The 24109-nt window shown below is 47.4% G+C and overlaps 7 protein-coding genes across 7 annotated transcripts; 3 read left to right on the top strand and 4 right to left on the bottom strand.

Moving 5' to 3' along the window:
* Positions 1-5253: 5253 nt before the first annotated feature.
* Positions 5254-5706, top strand: NUU61_006707 (uncharacterized protein; the record flags this gene model as incomplete). Its single annotated transcript, XM_056657234.1, has 1 exon — positions 5254-5706. One exon carries the CDS (start codon positions 5254-5256, stop codon positions 5704-5706), a length of 453 nt encoding a protein of 150 aa, XP_056510034.1.
* A 1847-nt stretch (positions 5707-7553) lies between these two features.
* Positions 7554-10063, bottom strand: NUU61_006706 (putative nuclear localization protein; the record flags this gene model as incomplete). The annotated part of the gene is made up of 3 exons (XM_056657233.1): positions 7554-9391; positions 9589-9702; positions 9964-10063. The coding sequence occupies 3 exons, from the start codon at positions 10061-10063 to the stop codon at positions 7554-7556; spliced, it is 2052 nt and encodes a 683-aa protein (XP_056510033.1).
* Positions 10064-13847: 3784 nt separating this feature from the next.
* Positions 13848-16019, bottom strand: NUU61_006705 (uncharacterized protein; the record flags this gene model as incomplete). The annotated part of the gene is made up of 4 exons (XM_056657232.1): positions 13848-13853; positions 14526-15059; positions 15103-15653; positions 15689-16019. 4 exons carry the CDS (start codon positions 16017-16019, stop codon positions 13848-13850), a joined length of 1422 nt encoding a protein of 473 aa, XP_056510032.1.
* An 850-nt stretch (positions 16020-16869) lies between these two features.
* NUU61_006704 (uncharacterized protein) lies at positions 16870-17421 on the top strand (the record flags this gene model as incomplete). The annotated part of the gene is made up of 1 exon (XM_056657231.1): positions 16870-17421. One exon carries the CDS (start codon positions 16870-16872, stop codon positions 17419-17421), a length of 552 nt encoding a protein of 183 aa, XP_056510031.1.
* A 1318-nt stretch (positions 17422-18739) lies between these two features.
* Positions 18740-19805, top strand: NUU61_006703 (uncharacterized protein; the record flags this gene model as incomplete). The annotated part of the gene is made up of 4 exons (XM_056657230.1): positions 18740-18960; positions 19017-19339; positions 19419-19570; positions 19662-19805. The coding sequence occupies 4 exons, from the start codon at positions 18740-18742 to the stop codon at positions 19803-19805; spliced, it is 840 nt and encodes a 279-aa protein (XP_056510030.1).
* Positions 19806-20032: 227 nt separating this feature from the next.
* Positions 20033-21209, bottom strand: NUU61_006702 (CMK1 - Ca2+/calmodulin-dependent ser/thr protein kinase type; the record flags this gene model as incomplete). Its single annotated transcript, XM_056657229.1, has 2 exons — positions 20033-20338; positions 20442-21209. 2 exons carry the CDS (start codon positions 21207-21209, stop codon positions 20033-20035), a joined length of 1074 nt encoding a protein of 357 aa, XP_056510029.1.
* Positions 21210-22506: 1297 nt separating this feature from the next.
* Positions 22507-23193, bottom strand: NUU61_006701 (GNAT family N-acetyltransferase; the record flags this gene model as incomplete). Its single annotated transcript, XM_056657228.1, has 1 exon — positions 22507-23193. One exon carries the CDS (start codon positions 23191-23193, stop codon positions 22507-22509), a length of 687 nt encoding a protein of 228 aa, XP_056510028.1.
* Between the last annotated feature and the right edge of the window lie 916 nt (positions 23194-24109).

Here is a 24109-nt window from a genome sequence, read left to right as displayed (position 1 = left end):
TACGTGATGGTTGAACACGGCTCCACAGCCCTCTGTGCAACAGGGGAAGAAACACAGATTCCTGAGGAATACCAAGACTTCCAGGATGTGTTTACGCCACCAAAGGAGGGCACGCTACCAGAGCATGGCCCGTACGACCACGAGGTCAACCTCGAAGAAGGCAAGGAGCCTACATTCAGACCAATTTACCAGCTCTCACAGAAGGAATCGGAGACGCTGAAGGAATACATCGACACGAACCTGAGGAAAGGATACATTCGGAAATCCACCTCACCAGCAGGATATCCTATCCTATTCGTACCAAAGAAAGATGGAAGTCTTCGACTTTGTGTGGACTATCGACAATTAAATTCGATTACCATCAAAGATCGACATCCGTTACCACTGATTCACGAGATCCAAGACCGCATTCAAGGAGCCAAATACTTCACCAAGTACGACATCACTGAGGCTTACAATCGGCTCAGGATCAAGGAAGGCCATGAATGGAAGACAGCATTCAGGACCAAATTCGGACACTTCGAATATGTGGTTATGCCTTTTGGTCTTACCAACGCACCAGCATCGTTCCAGAGGTTCATCTTCACCGTTCTGGAAGAATACCTCGATGTTTTTGTTATCGCTTACTTGGATGATATCTTAGTATTCTCCAAGACCGAAGCAGAACATATTGAACACAACAAAAAGGTGCTGCAGAAGCTCAGAGAAGCCAAAGTCACTCTGAAGCTCAAGAAATGCGAATTCCACGTCCAGGAAACCAGCTTCCTTGGATACACCATCAGCCTCGACGGTCTAGGAATGGAAGAAGAAAAGGTCAAAAGCATTGTGGAATGGCCCACACCCAGAAACGTCAAGGACGTACAAAGCTTTCTTGGATTGGCAAATTACTATCGGAAACTAGTCCCGGGTTACTCGAAATACGCCGCCGGACTATACCGATTCACCAAGAAGGGAGAAACGTTCAACTGGGACGACAAAGCAGAAGAATCATTCCAAAAACTCAAGAGCTTGTTCGAGAAACGAACAGTCGTTGGAATCTTCGACTACGAAAAGCCAACCACGATGGAAACCGACGCATCAGACTACGCCCTGGGAGCACAACTGACCCAGCCGGACGAAAACGGAAAGCCCAGACCAATCGCATTTTGGTCTAGGAAGATGATCCCCGCAGAACTCAATTACGACATCCACGACAAAGAACTGCTTGCTATAGTGTCAGCATTTCAAGTCTGGAGAGCGTACCTCGAAGGAGCAAAGCATACTGTGACGGTCAAGACGGACCACCACAACCTGACATTCTTCACCACCACGAAGAAACTCACTCGACGGCAAGCTAGATGGGCTGAAACCCTTGCACAATACGATTTTAAGATTGTTCACTGCAAAGGGACTGAAAACGCTGTCGCAGACGCACTCAGCAGACGACCTGACTATCAGATCGGCACAAAGGAAGCGGAGCCCGCTATCCTCACTACAAACGACCAAGGAGACATCGTCTACAACCGACAAATACTCGCAGCAACCAGCGAAATCGAAGACGACGGATGGCTAGACAAGGTCCGAAGAGCCACCGCCGAGGACGAATCAATGCAAGCAGTCCTCGGGAACGAACGTCACAACGGCACTACAAGCGACGACGGATTCGTCATCATCCATGGCTTGATCTATGTTCCACGATCGCTGCAGAACGAAGTCATCAAAAAACACCACGACTTCCCGACGCACGGACATATGGGAGTTGAAAAAACAATGGAACATATCTCACGCAACTACTACATCCCGAACATGCACCGAAAAGTAAGGGGGTACATCAAAAGTTGCGACACATGTCAACGGAACAAGCCATCACGACACCTTCCTTACGGGGAAATGCAGACAGCAGACACGCCAACGCGGCCATGGGAATGGATTACCATGGACTTTATCACGAAACTACCAGAATCAGAAGGTTGCGATATGATCATGGTCATTGTCGACCGACTCACAAAGTACACATATATGGTTGCGACAAAAGAAAGCATCGACGCAAACCGAATGGCGAATATACTACTTCGCTACGTTTTCGGAAACCATGGAGTACCCGACAAGATCACATCGGACCGAGACAAACTGTTCACATCCAATATGTGGCAATCATTTGCGGACCAAATGGGTATTGAGCACAGACTCTCTACTGCATATCACCCGCAAACCAACGGACAGACAGAACGAGTCAACCAGACTCTGGAACAATACCTGAGACACCATGTGAACCACCAGCAAGACGATTGGGCAGGATTGTTACCAATTGCACAATTCGCTTACAACAACGCGATGCATGCAACGACGAAGGAATCGCCGTTCTTCGCGAACTATGGGTATAATCCCAAGTTAATCGGAGAACCCCGAAACGAGAGAACTGTGGCAGAATCCGCAAGACTACTGACCACCGGGATCAAGCAACTCCACATGCAAATGGCTCGAGACATCGAATTTCTGAACCTACGCATGAAAACGCACTACGACCAGCGCCACCGAGCCGGCCCTGATCTGAAAAAGGGGGAGAAGGTCTACCTCCTACGACGAAACATCAAAACCAAGCGACCGAGCGCGAAACTCGACCACCTGAAGTTGGGACCATTCGAAATTGAAGAACAAACAGGACCAGTCAATTTTCGCTTGAAACTACCAGAAAGCATGCGACGCATTCACCCAACGTTTCATATCTCGTTACTCGAACCCGCACCAGAAAACGCCGAACTCGCTACCAACGTGGAAATCGAAGAAGAAACCGAAAACGAATATGAAGTCGAAAAAGTTCTGGACAACAAACGCATCAGTGGCAAGCCTCACTACCTTGTCAAATGGAAGGGGTACGATACCTCTGAAAACACTTGGGAACCTATTGAGCACCTGACGGGTTGCTCTCAGCTGGTTCAACAGTTCCACCAGCGGATAGATCGAAATTCCCTTCGGCAATCGCAGCCTCGACACTCCAGAAGCCAGGAGGCATCTGATCCAGAGACTGAGTCATCCTCATCAGACTAGCGTCTCCCGACGTAGCAGCCAATTGACGAATCTCCTGCTGCTCCGCCAACCGATCAAAATCACGAAATTCCTCGGCGGTAGGGGGATCCTCTTCGTTTAACCGATCCAACGTCGTCTGATCGTGATCCAACATCCGACCACCACGTTCTTTGAGAAATTGTTGATGTTTTTGGAGGCGAAGGACCTTTGCCATCGCCTCATTCATCTTTTGCGAATGCTGAAGAAATTGCTTTTGGGCCTCCTCGAGATCGGACGCCAACTTTCGTTCATTTTGTTGCAGGTCATCCCACTCCTTATCTGTGTGGAAACTCCTCTCACAAGTGTGTCCACGACGAGCACAAGTCGAACACTTCTTACTCTTCACGAAAGGACTCATGATGCAACACTTTCCACGAATAAGACAATAATCGCACGGGAAATCCACGGGGCGACCAGTTCGTTCAATCCTATCACCCAAACGAGCGTTATCAGCGTACTTGTTACGCTTCGGTTTAACGGCAGTGCGGGGGGACATGACGGGACAACATTGTGGGAACTCACCTAGAGGGGACACCGAGAATTTAAGGACTTTTCGAGGACGAAAATCTGGAAGAGGGGGAGATGATGTTACGAACCAAGCCACCTCACTCGCGCCAACAGGGGTACAAGAGGAAACCAGAGCCAACCAACCCCGCGGTGATGATGCAGGACAACAAGGGTATAAGTCACGTGACAATATACCACGATCCATCGCCAAGGAATGGTATATCGGATGGTATATCAATGGGACTACTACATGCCTGCATGCAGTATACCACAAACGAGGGCGTGGAATACTGGGCAAGGGATATATAAGGACAGTCTTTACCACATGTATTTAGTTCTTCGTGATCAATCCCATCATTGTTACTTGGAACCACCCTTTGGTACTTCACAGTTCGAACATAGCGACAACCCTCCAACGGTCTTGGGAGCTTACTTAGTGATCCTCGATCCCTAAGTGACTGACTTGACCGGCGCTCTAACTGGCACACCTTGCAAGCACCCTAGAGACCCGAGCCCATAGAAGGCCCCCGAGGCATTGGTACGGTTGCGGATACGCTTGAGGCCTGCAGTACTCCTAGAGAAGTATCACCTTTGCGGACGTTACTCACCGTGACCAGTTAGCAGTTCGTAACAAATAGGCTCTACTAATATATACGAAGTTCATTAGATAGTAAGAAATAGATTAACAGGTTAACCTATAGGCTAACCCGTTGACCTAAATAATTAGATAAGAGTAATACCCCAAGATTTTTCTTTTTATCCCCAAAAAATTTCAACCCAACCAGCTAATATTGTTATTTTATATAAATTCAGAAAAAATATTTAAAATAATTCTTTTATATAATTAAGACTATAATATACTTATATATTAATAAAGAAATATTAGATATTAGATTTATATCTATTTTATTATTTCTAATATATATAGTTTATTTATATAAAAAATAGTAATACTACTATAGACTTTAAATATATATTTTTAGGTTTAGTATAAAAAAGGGTTAACTAATATCTTCTTTTATCTATATCTATCTATTATAAAATATAATTCTTATCTTAAAGTATTAAATTAATAAATTAATATATTATATATTCTAAATATATTATTACTATATAATATTCTTTTTATAAAGAGTTATAATTATAAGTTATATTAGAATAAAAATAGTATCTTATAGTATAGATTAATTAATAATAGTCTTAATCTTTTTTTCTTCTATCTCTAATCTATATAGACTAATAGTATATCCTAGGAATATTATTTCCTAGATATAAAATTTATACTTTTTTAGTTTTAGTATAATCTTAGCTTCTCTAATTGATAGCGGAAAGCTGCGATGGCTTATTCCGCAAACCATACCACCCGGGCACACCCGAGAGGAGAATGACCCATTAGATCACGGCACCTGCGTCACCTCCCTTATTGGGGGTGAAACCTATGGAGTGGTGAAAAACTTGAAAGAGGTTGTCGTGGTGAAAGTTGCTGCAGTGAAACTGGGTCTTTTCGGAAACATGAAAAAGAAAATTAGGGGATATGAAGACTTATATGCTCGCAATTTGCTGGAAGCGTTGGAGCTAGTGAAGCAATATATTATCGATCATAAGTTGGAAGGTACCTCCGTGGTCAACATGTCATTGAGTTTGCGGAGAAGCATTATGGATCTCCTTCCTGCCTGTTTTGAAGGACAACTGCAACAACTGATGGTCGAGTTGGGGAAGATGGCGGCGGTCTTTTTGGCGGCTGGCAACCAGAATCCCTTGCAGGAAGACCGGATAGATGATATGGGGGTCGTCAGCACCTATCCACAGCTCTTCCACAACCAGGTTGCCGGAATGACCCTAGTTGGTATGGCCACTCAAAAAGGGATTCAATCCAAGTTATCCAAAATGGTCCCAAGGAACGGCTTGTGGGCGATTGGGGATCGAGTCAAGTGCGCGAGCACTAAACGTCGGGGCTGGGATTGGAAAGTCGGCACGTCTTTTGCCTCACCCCTGGCTGCTGGACTCGCGGCGGATGAAATGGCCTTACTCCTTCGATCCTATCCAGAATATAGTGAGCGTTTTCCGGACGAGGCAGAGACGAGGCGCTTCTTGGACGATGTGCTGGAGACAATGTTTCGAAAACCTTGGATACGACCTGGGGGCGTATGCTAACGCCAAAAAACGTCAACCGGCGGTGCCCCTGATTTCCAATCAGCCACTGGATCAGGTTCCTGTTCCATAGACCAACAGCATTTCAGCTGTTGGTCCTCCCTACCGATACGTAAATTCCTACCGAAACGCAAATTTTTCTCTTTATTCATTAATTACATAACAATTTCACTAATTGAATCAAAAAATAGTGGAGGGTCCTTAGTAGTTAATTCACCTTTTTCTAATACTAATATCTCCCTATTCTGATCTCGTTATAGGATATAGGGTGGCTGCGAAGCTGCCTACTTTCTCGCTCGTCGAATATTCTAGTGTATCTCTTTCGTCGTACGGTCCGCAATTCGATAATCCGTATCTTTCACTAAAAAAGATCCTAATATAGGGATTTGTCTACGATTTGTAGGTGCTTTTTTAGGTTAAATTTAGCGAAGATATTAGGCGAGAACTAATATAAATATAAGACAAGTTTAGTAGCTTCGATAGAGGTTTTAAAAAAGATAATTAAGGCGACGCTGGTAACTATTATTTAGCTATAGACTCCTATCGATTTAGGTCCTCGCTTTATTAATATTTTACTATACGCGATAAATTAATAAAAAAAGGCGACTTTATTAAATTAGATAGTAATAGAGTGTTACGACCTCAGGAAAACTCCACTCTCAAGAACACCGGAAGGAACAACAGGAACCTATCAAACACACCGCCCCAGGAACGACGGGACAAGAAGAACCTCTTTTGTACTTCCATACTGTATTTTATGTATGTATATATATTTCTAAATACCCTTATATATCTCTCCCTGTCTCTCTTTGTTTTTATAAAAGTTTGTGATATTTTTCTTGACTGACCTAATTTATTTATCCTCAATTTTTGATTTGATGCCCTGCCCAACCCCGGCACACCCAACACCAGACAAGACGATGCCAAGTCATTATTACAGAGGACCTAATATAAATACCCATCCCACTACCATGGACCCGGACACAATCAAGTAGAGTAAGCAAGGTATCACTATCAATCTGAAAGCTAGTCGGAGCAAAACAGAAACGAAAAAGAACAAGCGGCAATTTCAGAACTCAACCAAACTCGCCGGAGAAACATGACAATGAAGAAAAAGTATAGACAACAGAAGCGGAGGCCAAAAAAAGAAACAAGGTGGTTGGAATAGATGCCCAAGAGATATGCGGTCACACCCCACGAAAGAACAAAGAGAGAGAGAGAAAATAAAAAGAAACAAGTCAGACGGTAATACAGACAAGAAAGAGCGTTGCATAGCATAGCACACACACACACACACAAGTACAGAGAAGACATGAAGAAAGGCGAAACAACCAAGCAGGAAGATAAATGGTCGAGAGGATAGCAGATTTCTCGGCCCTATGTGAAACATAGACCGCCGACTCCACGGCGGCCAACCTTCTATCGACCATATATGAAAGGGAAATATAAAAGGTGAAAATAAAATAAGTGGAACAACGTACATCATCCTGTAACACTCTGTCCAGAATAAGAGAAGCAGCGTCAACTCCGAAGAAACAACTCCAAGGAACCACCCCAGAGACAGAACAGGGATCTCACAAAAGAGGCCTGAACACAACCGGGTACAACAAAGGGTATAGGAAGGAGGACCCAGATTAAGATTATCGAAGATCCTCCACAGAGGGATCAACACACAGGCAGAGACATAAAAGGGATGGAAAAACGAGAACATAAGCAGGGAGGTGAGAGCGGAGGCGAGGGCGGTTGCACATAAAAAAGAAGGATTGAGCAACACAGAAAACAAAAAGACAAAAGATGCTTCAATGCTTTCCAAGTCCACAAACGCCAGTCTAGACAACGCCGATCACAATCTAGTAGAATGGGCTGCCAGACTGGCCGGGCTGTTGTTGACCGGGCTGCATTGCTCCAGGGCCAGGCCACCCGGGCATACCACCTGCTCCCATACCCATCGCGATACCCGCTTGTTGAGGATTCCCAGTCATAAATGGCTGGCCTCCGGGGCCTTGTGTAGAGGGATACATCGCCCGCGCCATGCCAGGGTAGCCGGCCGGGAATCCCATGGAGCCCATGGCTTGAGGTTGTGGCGCTTGGGGATGTTGCATTTGGTGGAAGGATTGCGGAATTTGTGGCACGGACGGACGATGCTGGTTGCGAGGAGACTGCTGGGGCTGTTGGCCGTGATGCCCCAGAGGCGAGGGTGTCTGCTGTGGGGCAGTCGGCATCTGCTGACCATACTGAGGCATCCCAACGCCTTGCGGGCCCGCCGACGATAATGGAGACGGCTGTGGCTGCGGTGGTGGCTGGCCCCACATCTGCTGTGGTGGGTAGCCGTAGGGAGGCGCTTGGGGTACACCGGGCATCGATGGATTGGATCGCTGGTGGACAAGGTTGGGTGGCATACCCGCAGGCATTCCTCGGACAGGAGACTGTCCGATGGGCTGTTGATGCGGTTGTGGCGGGAAATTTGCTTGACCGGGCATCATCGGAGCTTGATGGGGAAGCATGTGCGACGCGTGATGAGGAGCTCCCATCCCCGCCGGTGGGATTTGAGATGGTTGAATTGGCTGTGATATAGAAAGACCTGAATCAAGAGCCGTGCTAGACTGGGGCTCCGACTCTGGCGGTTCCCGCGGAGTGGTATAGAAATCATCCAATCCTTTCTGGCGGAAGCTGCGCTGCGAACCCAGGATCTTGTTAAAGTTGGCGGTATGCTCGGCCTGGTTGAGAAGTTCGGCCGCCGAGCTTGTTTGCGTGCGATCCGAGTAAGGCTGTCCAGTAAGTTCCTGGCGAGAACGTTGCGTATTGAATTCCCGTAGCCGTGGATCGTCGGTCGTTGCCATATGGATCATGGGGAGCGGGGCGAGCGAGGTGGACGTGTCAGTAACATCCAGGGACAACCCCGGTGGTAAGGGCTCGACAATATTGCTGTAAATGACATCGTTGTGGGGAAGCGCTGGCAGTAGACTGGAGCTCGAAGTCTCTGGTGCACTGCCATCCCGCCCCTTGGTGGACCCCGGACGTTTCTCCCCGGCCAAGTCATCCTCTGTGAAGCCTTGCTTCCTCGCCTTGCTCTCCCAGTAGTCATCTCGCACACGTCGCCCATTGATAATCACGCGGCTGCCGAACTGTCGGAACATGGATCTGGCGGACACGATGGCAATTTGGCGAGAGCGGTAGGAATATGGGAGGATGTCTTGTTGAATGAGGTCGTCCTTTTCAATTTGAGAAGCGATGATTTTGTGCAGAGATCGGTTCTTGTTGAAGAGCAGATACGAGTCCCGGTAGTTCAATACTCGTGCGCACTCGGTCGCCAGCATAAACAGTTTGGTGCCTCGGTTGGGTACGCGGAACGTCCGGCATTTATATTCGCGGCCACCTTGGGGGTATCCCATGGTATCAACCTTTGTTTCACCAGCATCATCGAATTCCTTTGGGATGTACTCATCGCCCTGTTCATTCAACTGGTCTGACGTGTGGTCACGGACAGTCGGAAGGGCTTTGACCAGCGTTTTTGTCGGGGTGGTCTTATCGGGAGGTGATGCAAGAGGCGGTGATGTGACATTTTGTTGGGGAAGTGCGCGCGGCTGCATTTGGGGTGTTTGAAGGGGAGTGCTGGCAGCCGGCTGGTCATTTGGGCCTGCACGAGGCGTTTTCGGCGGACGACCGCGCTTGCGACGGCTTTGTTCCTCTGCAGCAACAAGAGTCTGTTAGAATTTCCGCATTAAGACATGAAAGTAGAGAAAAGTCTGCGCAGATGATGGCTGGACGGTGCGAATCCAAAAAAAAAATGACCAAGAAAAAATGACAAAACATCAAGTCCCCCGGACTTCGATTCAATCATCAAATCGCGCAAATACAATAATGCTCCCCCTATCGCGCACGTACCATCATCCTGATCTCCATCCGGGCGCCCATTCCCACTGTGTTCTGGAGTGCGACTACGCTTGACACCACGAGGGATTGTATCTGCAGGGGATAGAGCCGGCTGAACAACAGAGACTAGGGAGGGGTATCAGTTTGAAAGAAGGCGATGGGGGAGCGACAGGATAGCCAAATATGACTGCTCAAGGCAACACGAGGCATGTCGTTGAGGACTGAGCAAAACCGACCGCGCGCAAGAAACAAGCCGCGATGGAACCCGGCAAAAAAGGAAAAGCGAAAAAAAAGGTAACTGACGCGCGCAAAAAAAGAAAAGCGACAACGGTTTCAAAAAAGAGGAATAAATGCGACTCCCGACCAACAGAGAGAATAAAAACATACCGGAGTTGTTCAAATTCGCCGGGTCGATGGTCCCCGAGCCATCGACGACATCCCCTCCCATTCCGTTCATCGTCGAGAGGGAGTGAGACGTGCCATACATGGATTAAAGGGGGCGCAAAATGGCGCGCCGAGAGAACGCGCAAGTCCACAGACAAGTATGGAGACGCCAGTGGGTTATGTTTGCATGCAGTGTCGGGACCTCTCAGGTAGATCGGAGTCGAAGGTAGCGCTGGAGCTGTTCGATCGGGCGAACTTTGGTTTGAGAGGGGAAGGCTGGAGGCGGTGAGTGGTGGCCTGGGGGCTCAGGCTGCAGAGCACAGCCACGTGAGGCTGTGAAGAAAACAGTGCCAGAAGAGTATGGAGATTGGGGAGAGTCATGAATCACTGAGGGAACAGCATTGGAATACACGCAGGATAGGCAGGGTTTCCAGGGCAGATCTGGAGGTTGGTCATGGGGGTAAATCAGTTGGTGAAAAAAGTACGAAAAAATCCAGTCAAAACAAGATTCAGGGCCAAGATCAAGCAGGAAAAGGATCAATACGTGGGAAAGGGATCCGCGACACCGTTTTGACCCCGAATACGAAGGATCAGATCTGGTCTGGACTGGGGCCAGAAGGGACGGGGGTATCTTTTTGTGATCTTCTGGCGTGGCGGGTAGGGCGCCAGGGCGCAGGGTTACGAACAGGGCTGTTTTTGAATGAGATCATTCCTCCATGAATAAACGAGGTCTCCGAGGTAGGACGATCGACGGGATTCGGTATGGAGTAAGACCCTGCGTATTTGTGAGGATACAAAAGAAATCAACGGGGTGAACAGGCAAAACCAAAGAAATTAAGGAAAAAGTGCAACCGTCGTACAAAGGCGATTTAAAATTCCCAGAGCTTTCCCGCATGGGGTCGATCACAAGATCACCTTGGAGGCTCGCTGGTATTTTACAATGACCTGATTATAGAATTATAGAATTATTGGAGTTCTCTGGGTTGTGTAACTGTCCAGTATCTTCAAGTCTGGTATATCAACATACAAAGTCAATATGGGAAACAAAGAACTCGGGGATCTGTTGCCCTCGGATTCTGCAATATGCAGGACCAAATACTGAGACGCGCAGTCGGATTATATCGGAGACCCTGCAGACATGCTTGTTGTGCATGCCGCTTCCAAGGTTGTTGTCTCGGGCGATAATCTTCCGGAGAAGAAAGAAATATAGTAAGCTCTAGGTGAAGCGTACGTACTGCTCAACCTAAGCTCAGTCCAAGATTGCGGTCAATACCCATCGAGTGGATCCAGCATCTCTATCTTTTTTTTTTTTTTTTTTTTTGGTGCACCCAATAACGCGAGGTTCTTTCTGATGTAAACCCTAGCGGGTACTAAGGTATACTTCCCACTTCTTAGCATCTCCCCGAAGTTCCCCCTCTGCCCGCGCCCTGATTTGTCTGATCGGTGGAATGGGTCATTTTGTCAACTTCCTCCCCGGTCTTCCTCGGATTGGGTGGGGGAAGTGCAGATGACCGACAGTCTCGATGGAGCCGAGAGGGTCACTTGAGCGGGCACTAGGGAGTCGATCAACGGGCCCATGCGCAATTCCCTTAATTCCATTCATGCAGATGCTGAGCTGCCTGGGAGCATATCCACTTTAACGCCAATTCCAAATAGCAAACACCTTGTATGAGTACCGACGCAGCCCCGACCATATACTGTCCATAGATAGCTCCTTGACAAATTATATCCATGGATACTCTAAAAGAGAATGACAATAAAGAAAAAGAGTCTAGTTCTCTAAAGTCGTACAATAACGACTGCCACAGCCATTGGACTCGACCCAATTTTATTTTTCATTTGTTTACTTTCCTTTCTTCTGTGTAAGACTCCAAAAACAGAAGTACTCCAAGCAACTCGACATGCTCTCTCATGGTTTCACAGCAGTCGGCATGCAGCACTGCCGTTTCCATGCTTGGCCCCGGTTGTTTCCCGGTCGTCACATCAAAGCAACAGTCCAAGCACAAGGTGACTCAGAAATAAAAAAAAAACTCTGGAAACTCTTTGCAAAAGCCAGATTGGCTCGGCTTAGATCAACTAGCTGCGAGTGTAAAATGCAACGTGCCGTCTTGGGCTTCAAGTTACATAAAACATTAGTCAATCCATTGCTCGCTTGGATCGAGACCATAAATAGAAAAGAAAGAACTGCAAGGACCCCGATATACCTAACAACCCATCATCATACAACCTGCCATTGCTCCCAGTAGCGAATCATTATCCAAAAGATAAAGCAATTCATACTTAGAAACAAACCCAAAGCCAATCCCGCAGTCAAACTTCCATCCCTCCATTCCTGAAGAACTATATCCGGCGCATGCGGGGTGGAGGAAGCCCAATGATAAGCAGAAAAGCAGAAACAAGACCAATCTCCATCGATGAAGAATGTGATCACTTCTCATGACAAGGTTGACAGGTCAAATCACAGCCATTCCACTCGACAGCTTCATCACACCGTCCCTTGCCCTGACAAAGCTTCTGATGCCTACCTATTATTGTGATGCAACGGCAAAACCAGGCACCAGTCTTACTGACGATCCTATGAGCAGAAGACAAGACAAGGAAAGAAAAGAGCATTTACTCCGCAAATGGTCCCCTCGTAAGAAACGAGCACGGACCAGAGTTCTCGAAAGGCAGCAACTCCGACGGAATATACAAACAGCCAATCCGAGTGAACGATCAAGGAAGGAGATGCGGGAAATCCATGATTCGATAGGAAAATACAGACCGACACTCGAAGCCCAAGCATGTGCATTGGAGTCAATCACGCGTCACAGGCAAAGCCAGCAGCCTGGAACTGCGAGTATACTTTTGGGGCTGTCTTCTTGGAATACCACGCGTTCTAGATGCTAACGCGTTGCACAGATTACAATCTAGAAAGCTCTCGCAGACATACATCGGACTCAAATAGCCTCAAGGGTCCCATACCCCTGTATTTCAGATGAAAGAGGCCAGCCTGGTTGACAATACTAATTAAATAACTAGGTTGGGTATATAGTATACTATCCAATTCAATTTGTACCAGATTCATGGCGTGCAGATCGTTGCAGTCAGCCAAAAAAAAGACGAGTCATTAGTGGCGCGCCGCCATTTCTCGAATGCAACAATGAAAGAAGAAGAAGCTCCGAGGTTGGAATGGACTCAAACCAAACACATTAGAACCTTTCATCTTTCATCTTTTATTATTTTCCTTTTTTTGACATGCAGAATACAAGAAAGAAAGAATTAGGCTGATCCCGCAGCCACCTAACCCGTTCAATGCCCGTCTCCCAGACAGGAAATTCGCATTTACACCCCGGGGGCCGGGGCACAGAAGAGGGGGAGGGGGGCAAATGGTGTCAGCAGCGGAAGAAACAAGAGGAATGTTTCAGGGCCTCTCAAACAGGATAGATGGGACATGCATTATGTAGATTATGTGGTCTGCGCACGGGGCAGACTGAACTCATGACTGACACAGATCGAGGGGATCGGCAGGTCGCATTGCTGAAAAAAGGGAAAAGAAAAAAGAAAAAGAAAAAAAAAAGGGCTATCCCTGTCTTTGCTGGAGCCATGAGGGCGTCATCCGCTGTCATGCAGTAGTGGCCGTCGGGTATGCTGGGACTAGACTAGGGCTAAGTGGGTATAGGACCGGGATGGCGGGTATTGAAGGATTCATAAGAAAAGGATTAAGATAAAAAAAAAAAGTTGAGGGTAGAACGGGATATATGGAAGAGAGATATAGGGAAGAGATATCTTGACATGTTAACAGGAATATATCAACCCGGAATTTCTTCTCAAGAGGCAGTTTCCACTTCTCGTTGCTGATGACTTGCCAAGAAAGGCATGCTTCCAAGGATGATCCCGGGTTTGGTCTACTTCTGTGCCAATGAGATAGTCAAAAAGTGGGGAGATTGAGGTATGGAGTCATTCATGGATAACATGGATAATTCGTCGTCCCAAGATAGGAAGGTTAAGCATGGAAGACATGCACTAAGTTGCAGCAGTCAGCTGGACACCAACCAGACGATAAGCAATAATAATGGCTAGTATGATATGATTATGATTATGATTTAATAATATAAGAAGATGTGAAGTGGGTCGTTGAAAAATGGGAGGATTCAACCTCGCTACCCCCTGCGTGACCCCCCGACCTTCAATACGCCTATAGTCGTAAATTTTTGTCTAGAAAAAAAGGGATTAGGAAAAAGATTAAAAAATAGGTAGAAAATAGATATAGAAAAGAAAGAGAATTAATTAAGTAATTTACGAGAGAAAAAAATATCAATAAAATAACAGTAGTAGTAGTAGTAAAATAGCTATCTATATATTTGATAAAAAATAAACCTCTTAATTACCTGGATACAATGTAGTTTATAAGCCATTTCAATCTAATTCTTATTCTCTACTTTCTCCTTCAAAGTCCCCTGAGCAAAGCGAAGGTTAGCGGCTGGTGACTATTATGATGATTATGATCATCATTTCTCTGAGAACTTCTACACAGTGGGTCGAGCAATGTCGCTATGCAATATAATACATCTCCACCGAGAAACCCGCTCCTCCCGCATACTGCGGACATCACGGAACGGTTGCGTCTCCTGGCCACTGATGCGCTCGCCGTAGAACTTGGCATTGCCGTAGCAGTTGATTTCTCCCTCGATGTCTCCGCCACCCAGAAACCGGATGCAGCCCTTGTTCTTAGGCCCAAAGCTCATCTCTCCTTCGCCGCGCTCCCAGCCACGCCACACAAAAGGGATCTTTTCGTAGGACGAGCCCCATGGCCGCTCTGAAAACCACATGATCCCGTGGAACATGCCAAAGTCGTATGCACCCCATACATTGTTCCCAGCTAGACAGAGGGAGAGATTGAACTCGTCGACAGGGAACTGGTGAGAAAAATCGGAAAAATTGGGAGAGAAGATCTGATAGTCCCCGTTGATCAGGCCTAGCAGTCGAAGAGGTCCTCGGTTGGAGGGTTCCGAGTCTGAATTAGCCTGGGGACCATAGCCATCATCTTCACTCGGACTATCCACATCCATCAATCCATCTGCATTGTCGTAGGAAGAGTATCCGTCCTGGCCAGACTTCTGAGCGATGTTCCGTATTTTTTGACCTGGCGAATATGCTTACCGGTTCGTAGATGGATTCATACGAGGGAGGATTGGGTTGGGCCTCGGACTGTTCAGACCCCCGATGAGTTACCAGGAGCCTGCCAACCATTGATGCTCCTCGGCCTCGGCCAGAGCAACGCGCTGTCTGTTTGGTCTGCTTGGGTGGGTCATTGGCAGGTTCGGCCGGAGTCGCCTTCACCCTCGATCCAGCAACCGCACCGCCGCGTTTGGCAGTCTGTTTACGGGCCGTAGCAGGGGCAGATTCAGCAGCCTTGGTGTTGGTGGACTGGGCTCCTGAGCCGGCAGCAGATTTCTTCTGTGCCGTGGCCTTTTTATTGTCTGGTTCAGATGCGGCCTTGGCCTTGGCAGTAGTCTTTGTAGTTGTGGTAGTCTTAGTGGTTGCTGTAGTAGTGGTGGTAGTGGTCGTCGCCGCCGTGGCTTTGGACTTCTTGGGTACCGCAGCAGTCGAAGCAGTCGGTTTGATCTTTTTAGCTCCCTTGGCCGCCTGGCTTGCTGGCTCTGCAGTATCTTCATTGTCGGTTCTTTTTCTCTTGGCCGCGGTGCCCTTGGCTGGAGATTGGGCCGCTGCTTCCGACCGCGCCTACTTATCCGTCTTCTTCCACTTTTTTTCAACTCGGTTTCGACCTGGGTGATATCCTTGGGGACCGAATGACTCCCACCACGCAAGGCGTCCTGCAACCTCATCTTGGCGACGGCCTTGTTCTTCGATGGCGCCAGGCCATAATGAAGGAGCTGGGCTTCATACCAATGACCCACATGGTCTGATTTGCTGTTTGCGTCGGAGGCCGTGTCAAAGAGGGTCTTGAGCTCTGGGATTGTGGCTCGGTGGTGGACGTGGTGGCCGGACGACTCGACGTAGAAGCTGTCCACGGCGTACGAAAACGAACCGCTGGAAACGGGTGCGAGAGGGGGCATAGTGGGGCACCGGAATCGATGCTCGCAGTAGAATACTGTGACTTTGGTGGGGGGCAAGTGTATGTTGTCCCGAGCTACTTGAGCCAGTGCCAGACAAGAATGCGGAGAAAAGAGTCGCGCAGGACGCGCTGCGGAGGTACTCGATGCAGTAGGTGGGCGCTCATCAGGGCTAGGGTTGCTGAGTCACCCCCTTGAATCTTGCCCAAGGTCCAAGGTTGCAAGTTTTGCTTTTACTACGCATCGAGGGATTTGCCAAAAAAAAAAAGCTAGTGTTCAGTGGCAATGTATTGAACCCCTGTGATTATTCAGTGTCAAGAAGGAACCACTTGGGAGGTCCGGTGCGATGAAGATGATCGGATTTCCGGAATAGGCAAGCCGCGGAGATCGTGAGGTTCCCCGTGCAACGCTGCTCTTTGGGTGGGTTTGGCTGAATAAGAAAGAAGATAAGCTACGCGTCTCCACCGAAAAAATTTCGAAGCATCAACTGATCACACAACTGGGACCCACTCTCTCCAGTGCCCGACCCCCGGGGCACAGACTGGGGTAAATTTAGGAGGGAAAAAGAAGATCAAGGAATGAAAATGTAGCGAATGAATTGTGGCGATGCTCTGAGTCTTGTATCTCTTCCTGCGGGTCTTTTGAAGCCCCAAATCGAAGAAAAAGAAAGAAACAAAAAAAAGTACAAGAACCGCCCCACCGAGTGGATCGTCTCTCGGCACAACCTTTGCAAGTCTAGAACCGGATGAAGGGTGGTGACTCGCTCTTAAGACGCCCTTCGTCTTCTGAACTCCCCCTCGATTCCCATCCCACTTCCATTCCAACCCCCCATTGAGGTCAATTATCCAAAGCTATGACGGTCTCGATTGCTATTCAAACGGCTCCCGCATCTCCCTTGCCATCTCGATCGGTACCAATTCTCAGGAATAAACGCTGGCCCCCCATGGCGAACCGCAGTGCCCTGCCCTACAAACTCACGATCATTTCGAAAGAGAAACTGGCCCGCGAGGCCACCGCCCCCGACCCCAATCTGCGTCGCTGTGTGGCCCATTTCCGGCTGCACTGTGGTTCGGTCGAGTGGACCGAGAAGGACATGAACTCGCGGATCAGCTCGTTCGACTTTGAAGACACCGACGAAGAAGACGAGAAAGAAGAGGCCGAAAAAGAGACCCAAGAGGAGCAGACTCCCAAATCTGAATTTACCACCATCGACATCAACGACGAGCCTTTGTCTGCCTCGGAGACCGACGCAACCTCGCCCCCGTCAGCCTCACCACCTCCAGCGCCTGAGCTCTCGCCCGAGAATGGGCTCCTGGATACGAACCAGGACGGCCTTGAGATGACTTCCAAGAATTTCTGGCCGTCGGGCGGCTCTTGCATCGCTGTGCAACATATATCTGCCTAAGCCAGGCTCCGACATCTTGAACCCCCCCCCCTTTGAACTCTCCTCGCCTCGCCTCTCCGCTTCCGACTCCTGGAACCTCTTGTGCCCGATATAATGATTGACGACTCTGACGATTACGACCATTAGACAAAGATGATTACATGTAAAATCGTGCTATGCAAAAGCCATGCTTTAATTCCACGGGGAAAATTACTTGATTGCTGGACAGTTGTGGTTTTGTACTTGCTTTTCAAATATACTGGAACGATAATTTCTTCAAATAATCAATACTTTAACTCAAGTTATATTTATTCTTCTTAATTCACATATACTCATCTCACTCCTCTTCGCCTCTCGAATATTGTGTGCTGGACAGATCATATGACCCTGTACAACCCGTGTTCAGCCCTTGGCCCATTCGTCAATTCGACTGTGAGTATGAATGTGGCTTTGATTTTCTTGTCAGTTAAATCTTACCAGTCCCAGTTTTTTTTTGCCCCAGAAAACATCCGGTTGGCGTCGAGGGATCAAGGCAGTGGCGAATCCCTGCCGATCCTTGTGGATGTCATCATTCCAGTGTCACTTTATCCACCGGGGCGTCGTCCTCTCCAGGGCAAATTCATGGAGGCTATGCTCAAACAGTCTTGTAGATGACATACACATCTGCGGAGCATATGTGTGCAATCGGGGCCACTTTGGCTGGAGGATCCGCCACTGGATGGATCTCGTAGAGATACTAGTTCGGATGTCGTCATAGTCTTTTTTGGCGGAAGTAGTTGAAGCAGAGAAGAAACAATTCCATGGACGAATCAGAGCAGGGATTATATCCCTGCTTTCTCTCTCTTGATATCCTAGATTACTTTACCCTCTGGTATATCCTGGCGGCGTTGCACAACTCACAGTATGAAGCATCAAATCATATTCTATTTATGACAAATGAAGAATATCCTACAAAAGTTATCTCCGTTATGATGCCCGTTATGAGAGCATAGTAAAATACTAGGAGATATTTAGAGACACTTGGTATTTGAATTCACTCCCGGACTTCTTCTCATGGCAATGCAATGTCTGGTATTTACTTTAAGCATTGGACATTATTTCAGGTTAAAAAATAAAATAAATGGCAGTTGAATGACTTCCACATGATCTTGTATTCGATCCAATGAACTAAAGTGCCAAATCCTAGTCCAGGTTCAGCTCCCAGCCACCCCCTGCAAAGGATTCTTGGCATGGGAGACAGTCATTCTATTCCACCCATCTTCATTTCACACGAAATACTACTATCCATCGGTGTGTGCTATAATTACATACCATGGCATCATTCCTGCAATGGGCATAAATGGCAATCCGGAGAGCACTCTCGCCTCCTATACGCTTCCCAAACCACAGCCTGAGAAGAAACTGTGTATCTGAGATCCTCGAGGAAGAACGATTTGAAAATTTTAGGAAAGGATGTTACTACCCTGTCGAAACTGGGCAGGTCTTCTATTCTAAATACCAGGTTGTGGGCAAACTTGGATTTGGAGTGACCTGTACGGCATGGCTCGTTCTGGATTTAAAGTATGTTATGCCAGTTCATTTTTATCTGATACTTATTGATATTCTAACCGAAATAGGAGCCATACTTATGCCACACTAAAAGTATATATACGCAATGAAGCGAACCAGGAAGAGTTCCAAATCTACAAGCATCTAAGCCAAGGGAACCCATCACATCCAGGCTATGCGCATGTGAGAACAGCTCTTGATGCTTTCACCATCCCGCATCCTGGAGGCTGTCATCATGGTCTTGTTCAAAAACCTATGTGGGAAAGTTTCAGGGACCTACTCCTTCGCAACCTCACGCATCGATTCACCGAAGATCTTCTCAAAGCTGGCCTTATGCAGGTCTTTCTTGCACTTGACTACCTGCACACAGAATGCAAGTTTGTCCATACAGGTAGGAATCTCTCTAGCGTGCCTTAACCAGTTTTTGCTAGCCCCCCACCCCCCACCTCCCCTTGGTTAGACATTAAAAGTGACAACATTCTCCAGGAAATATGGCAACGATCCTGATGGGAAAGGGTATTCGACCCGTGCGCACCTTGCAGAAGTGATTGGAATGCTGGGAGCTCCGCCTTTAGATCTCCTGAAGCGTGGAAAGCGATGTCATGAGTTTTCACTGAAGAAGGTATGTTGATGTTCCTTTACTGAACATATCCCTGAACGCCGGCCGAAACTAATATAATTGTCTGACAGGGCAATGGAGAAATGATATCGAGATACCCCAAAATTCATCTCTGGCACAATCGGAAGAGTTTCTCGATGGACAAAACAAAGAAATGTACTTGCAGTTCATGAGAGGGATGCTACAATGGCGACCAGAAGATAGAAAGACGGCGAGAGAACTACTAGATGATCCATGACTAAATAGCATCTAAATAGAATGTGGCATCTATTCGAAGAAAAAGAAAAAAGAAGTCATGTCTATCAAATATATTAGCAAAAAGTAATCTAAAGTCTATTCTAAAATACAGTGTCATATCTAGTCATTAAAACATCAAGTTGAACCATGAGAGAGGGCGTGGTAGAAGACTTTTGGCCGAGTGGTGATCACAGCAACAGTGATCCACCCTTCTTCATGCGACGTCAATTAACACTCCATTTCGAGGGAATCTTGATACTCCGGAGTTGACTCGAAGCGTTCAATCAACTGGTCAATATCCAGTCGCCCTTCGGACTCTTTGCACAAACAATCGGCGGCAACATCCACCATCTCGTTAGATGGGCCGTAGATGTATTTGCGAATCTTATCCGGCAGCTGAGATTTCTCCACTTCGCCTTTTTTAATCGCCTCCCACAATCTGCCTGGTGAGTCATCGTTTGCTGTCAGCCAGAAAAAGGTCATCATCGCCGCGAAGATGTCGTCGCTCTTTGGGGAATGGTCTTTGACTTGTGTCTCGATTTCTACAAGGCGATGCTCATTAGTAAGGGGTATACATACATACATACATACATATATATATACATATATATAGGTCGATATGAGATATCGGGGTCACTATACCTGGGGAGACATGGCCGTTCGAGCCAAAAAAGCTGGAAATGGTTTTGTTTTTGGTGGCGGCATCGAAGTCGGCCCATTGGGGGGTGTCCATATCCTCCATGAGAATATTGGTCAGTTTGAGATCACGGTGGGCAATGCCGTGGTGGTGCATGGTCGCTAGCCCATCCAGAAGCTTCCGAAACAACTGAACCTTCCGGGTCATGCCCAATCTCGTTCTTCGCCTGACTTCGAACAGGTTCCCCATTCCGCGCTTGGGCATCACGAGCCAGTAGGTAGTGGGCTTCCCCGGGACGAAGAAATAGGAGATGGTGGGCAGGATATATGGGCTGAGATCCTGCACCTCCTTCATCAGAATGGCCCCGGAGATCATGTCATAGCCTTTGCTTTTCTTTGTCGCTACCTCGATTTCCGGGTGGGTGTTGTTGTACAGCGTCGCCTCGGTGACTGTTCCATAGGCCCCTGACCCTAGTTCAGGCCCCAACTCGAGTTTATACCCGCCTCGTCCCCACCAGTTGGCGCCGACGCGATAGACCTTGGGCGACTTTTGCTTTCCCTTGGGGATGTCGTATTTCTTGAATGGCCACCACGAGTGCTTGACGTCGCGGGACTCGAGTGGAAGAACGGTCTCGTAACCCTCACTGGATGCTTCGATTTCAGACTTGAGACCAATCGATGGGAGAAGGAGGGGCGTGGCGGATGTCGACCATATCAGGGAGATCTGGATTATCGATGCAAGAAGGAGGAGTTGCGGAAAGAGATGCATCGTGGGCGCTTCCTAGGGAAGAAAAAAGGGCGATGGCAAGTAGACATTTTCCTTTCAACGAGAACTTGAAAAGAAAAATGAAATCCAACCACCCCCCACGAGCTAATGGTATTTTGATACGGGATCAAAATCAGTCTTCATCAGCCTTGGGGGCTGACAGGATTTTGCGGGCCAGGAGGGTTCCACAACTGTGTATACGCTTAATATGCTACATATATGTACGTATACCGATAGACCTCATCGCTTATTCTATTATCTATTCTTACCGAAGATATTTCTGTTGCTTTGTTTCTTTCTTCGATTGCATTATTCTGGTGAGTGTTGGTTTAGTTGAAAAAGGGCATACTTGTCTGCCAAGAGAGAGCTGCAATCCTTCAGGCTAAAAAAAGAAACATTCCCTCAGAAATTTACTAACTAGCCCACCTTATTTTTTTTTCTAATTTCGACTAGTTGACCGGCATTGGCAGAGCCCCATTTGTATTCTTTAGGTTTATTATTGTTGTTTATGCCAGCTGACGCCTATGGGTTACAACTGTATCATCCCAGTCGAGGTATAACTTTGTTGCACTAGGGCCCTGGGTCTAACGAAACGGGCAAGCGAGTGGATCAAAAACAACACAAGCTACCTACCTAGGTATTATTGAATAGTTGGGAATTATGTGATACAAAAGGAAAAAGAATCCGCTGGGGCGGAGTCGAACCGCCGACCTTCTGATGAAAGTTCCATTACAGTCAGACGCTCTAAACCAGCTGAGCTACCCGCGGTAATTTATGACGATCACTGGAGACGCTTGAAAATTGTGATCTTTTTGATAGAGGTCTTGTCGCTAGGGTTTAGTATTGACTATCAATTCCTATTCCTGTCTTGTCTTTGGTTCAAATCTTCTTAATATCCAATTGATCATTTTTAAAAAGCACCTCTACAGAGGAAAACCAGAATCATACCATTGATTTGTTATGATCTCGTCGACAAGGGATTCATAGCATGATACATCCACAGCCAGCCTTTGCATCGTCACATACCTCACCCGGTTGATTGGAAATCACCCTCACTGGCGTGCGATATTTATCATGGGGACCCGGATTTTTGATCCTTTTTTTTGAGCCTCGGGTCAGATTCAAGAGCATTTTTGCATACCCTCCAGCAATCTGTTCGTATAGCCGGCAGGATCTGACTCGGGGTTATCAAAGTCCTCCGGCTTCCAATTTTCTGCATGAATTGAGCTGTGTTGACTTTTTTTTTTGTTCAAAATATCCATTATTTCATGTTATTCTATCCTTCTAATCAATGCATACATCATGGTCGAGATATCCGCGAGATCATGATCAGTCCCTGTCGATCCGCATACTTGACAGGATCAGGATCCTTAGGCAAAAGATGTCCATCGCCATTCGCCACTAGTGCTTCAGCAAGAGTACATTTCCCAGCTTCCACAAACCCCAGACGTAGATACAACTTCACCGTGGCATGGTTATCCGGTTTAACCATAAGCCGCACCTGAACTGCCGGAGGAGATGCACGATAAGACCGAAGAAAATCGAGCGCCTCCTGACACAGATTCCCGCCGAGTCCCTTGCCCCGATGCTCCGGAAGTGTGAACAGGCTGAGCATCTGCCAGCGCTCTTCTTCCTCGTCTGGTCTTTGTGGTGGCTGCCCAGAAGCCTCGGGCAAGACGAAATCGGTTGCTGATAGAGGTCCGCGCAGAGTCACTTGGCCGATCCACTCGGCGCCCTCGGAGAATGAGAGGCCATTGTTATTGCTGTGTCGTGTGGCGGCGCAGATAAAGACTTCTTGATTGGGCACAGTCAGGCGATCGATCCAGTCGGCGTGGGTGAAAGCGGCTTCAATGTCGTAAGTAGATGAGAACGAGCTGGGCGAGGTTTTCAGTGCTTTGAGGCGCAGCTCGCGGTATCTCTGTGCCGAGGCACTGATATCCTCTGTCTTGGAGACTCGGAAATATGAGTAGGTGTAGTGGAATGCCATGGGGTATGAATATATTTCGTGAGTGCTGAAAGCAACATGTCATTTCCTGTTGAAGGGCTCCAATTTATCTGCTGTGCGTTGATCACTGTGGATCCCACTGGAGTGCGCTACGGCCAACTTGAAAAATGCCGGTGACGCTTATTCGCGGGCTTATCCACTTTTCGGCGGATTTGAAGTCGGCCGGTGCATTCTATGAGGATGATGTGTGTATATTATTGAAAGATCTCTCGATTAGCCTGGTAAATAGACCGGAAAGAATGGATATAGAAGAAGTAGGCCTTGAATGAAATTAGCATGTGTTAGATAATCAGTAAGAAGTCAGCATACAAGTAGGAGAAGGCTCTCGATATGGACCATGTTTGGTCGCTCCGGGATAATATGAATGAGGTGTAGAGCACGCACAAAATAAGCTGACCCAGACACAGCTGAAGTGTTCACCGGGTCCCGTGGTGTAGAATAGACCTGACCAATTGCAAAAAGGGCAAAGTATTTACACTTCATCGCTGAGTTGAAGTCCTTTTTCTGATAGATATTGCGAAGAACGTCCAGTGCTTCTTTTTTCAGAACCAGGTGGAACGATGGGTTCATATGACCCAGTGCTGTATTCACCAGCAGTTCGGCATAGGCAAGACTGGGCCATTGCAAATCCAGCTGCAGCAAAGACGACAGGGTAGATTCATCGGTATACCGCCATCTAGGAAGGTGCAGTGTGGGCGTCTTTGAGCTTTACAGACACTGGCATAGACGTGTTGCAAAGACCGTGCAGGTGGCCTCGTTGATATAAATGGGAAGGGCAGAAGCAGTATGGGATTGAAACCATGGCGATTCTCCAATAAAAATGGATTCCTTGTCCGGTGCATTATTTTCAGGACTTTGTTGCGGCATTTCCATAGGATGCTCTCGGTTATTGCGCTGA

Source organism: Penicillium alfredii (genome assembly GCF_028826965.1).
Source record: "Penicillium alfredii strain IBT 34128 chromosome Unknown utg000009l_segment0_segment0, whole genome shotgun sequence".
NCBI classification, from domain to species: domain Eukaryota; kingdom Fungi; phylum Ascomycota; class Eurotiomycetes; order Eurotiales; family Aspergillaceae; genus Penicillium; species Penicillium alfredii.
Note: the sequence above shows the minus strand (reverse complement) of the source record. Positions and strands in the feature narration are given on the sequence as shown.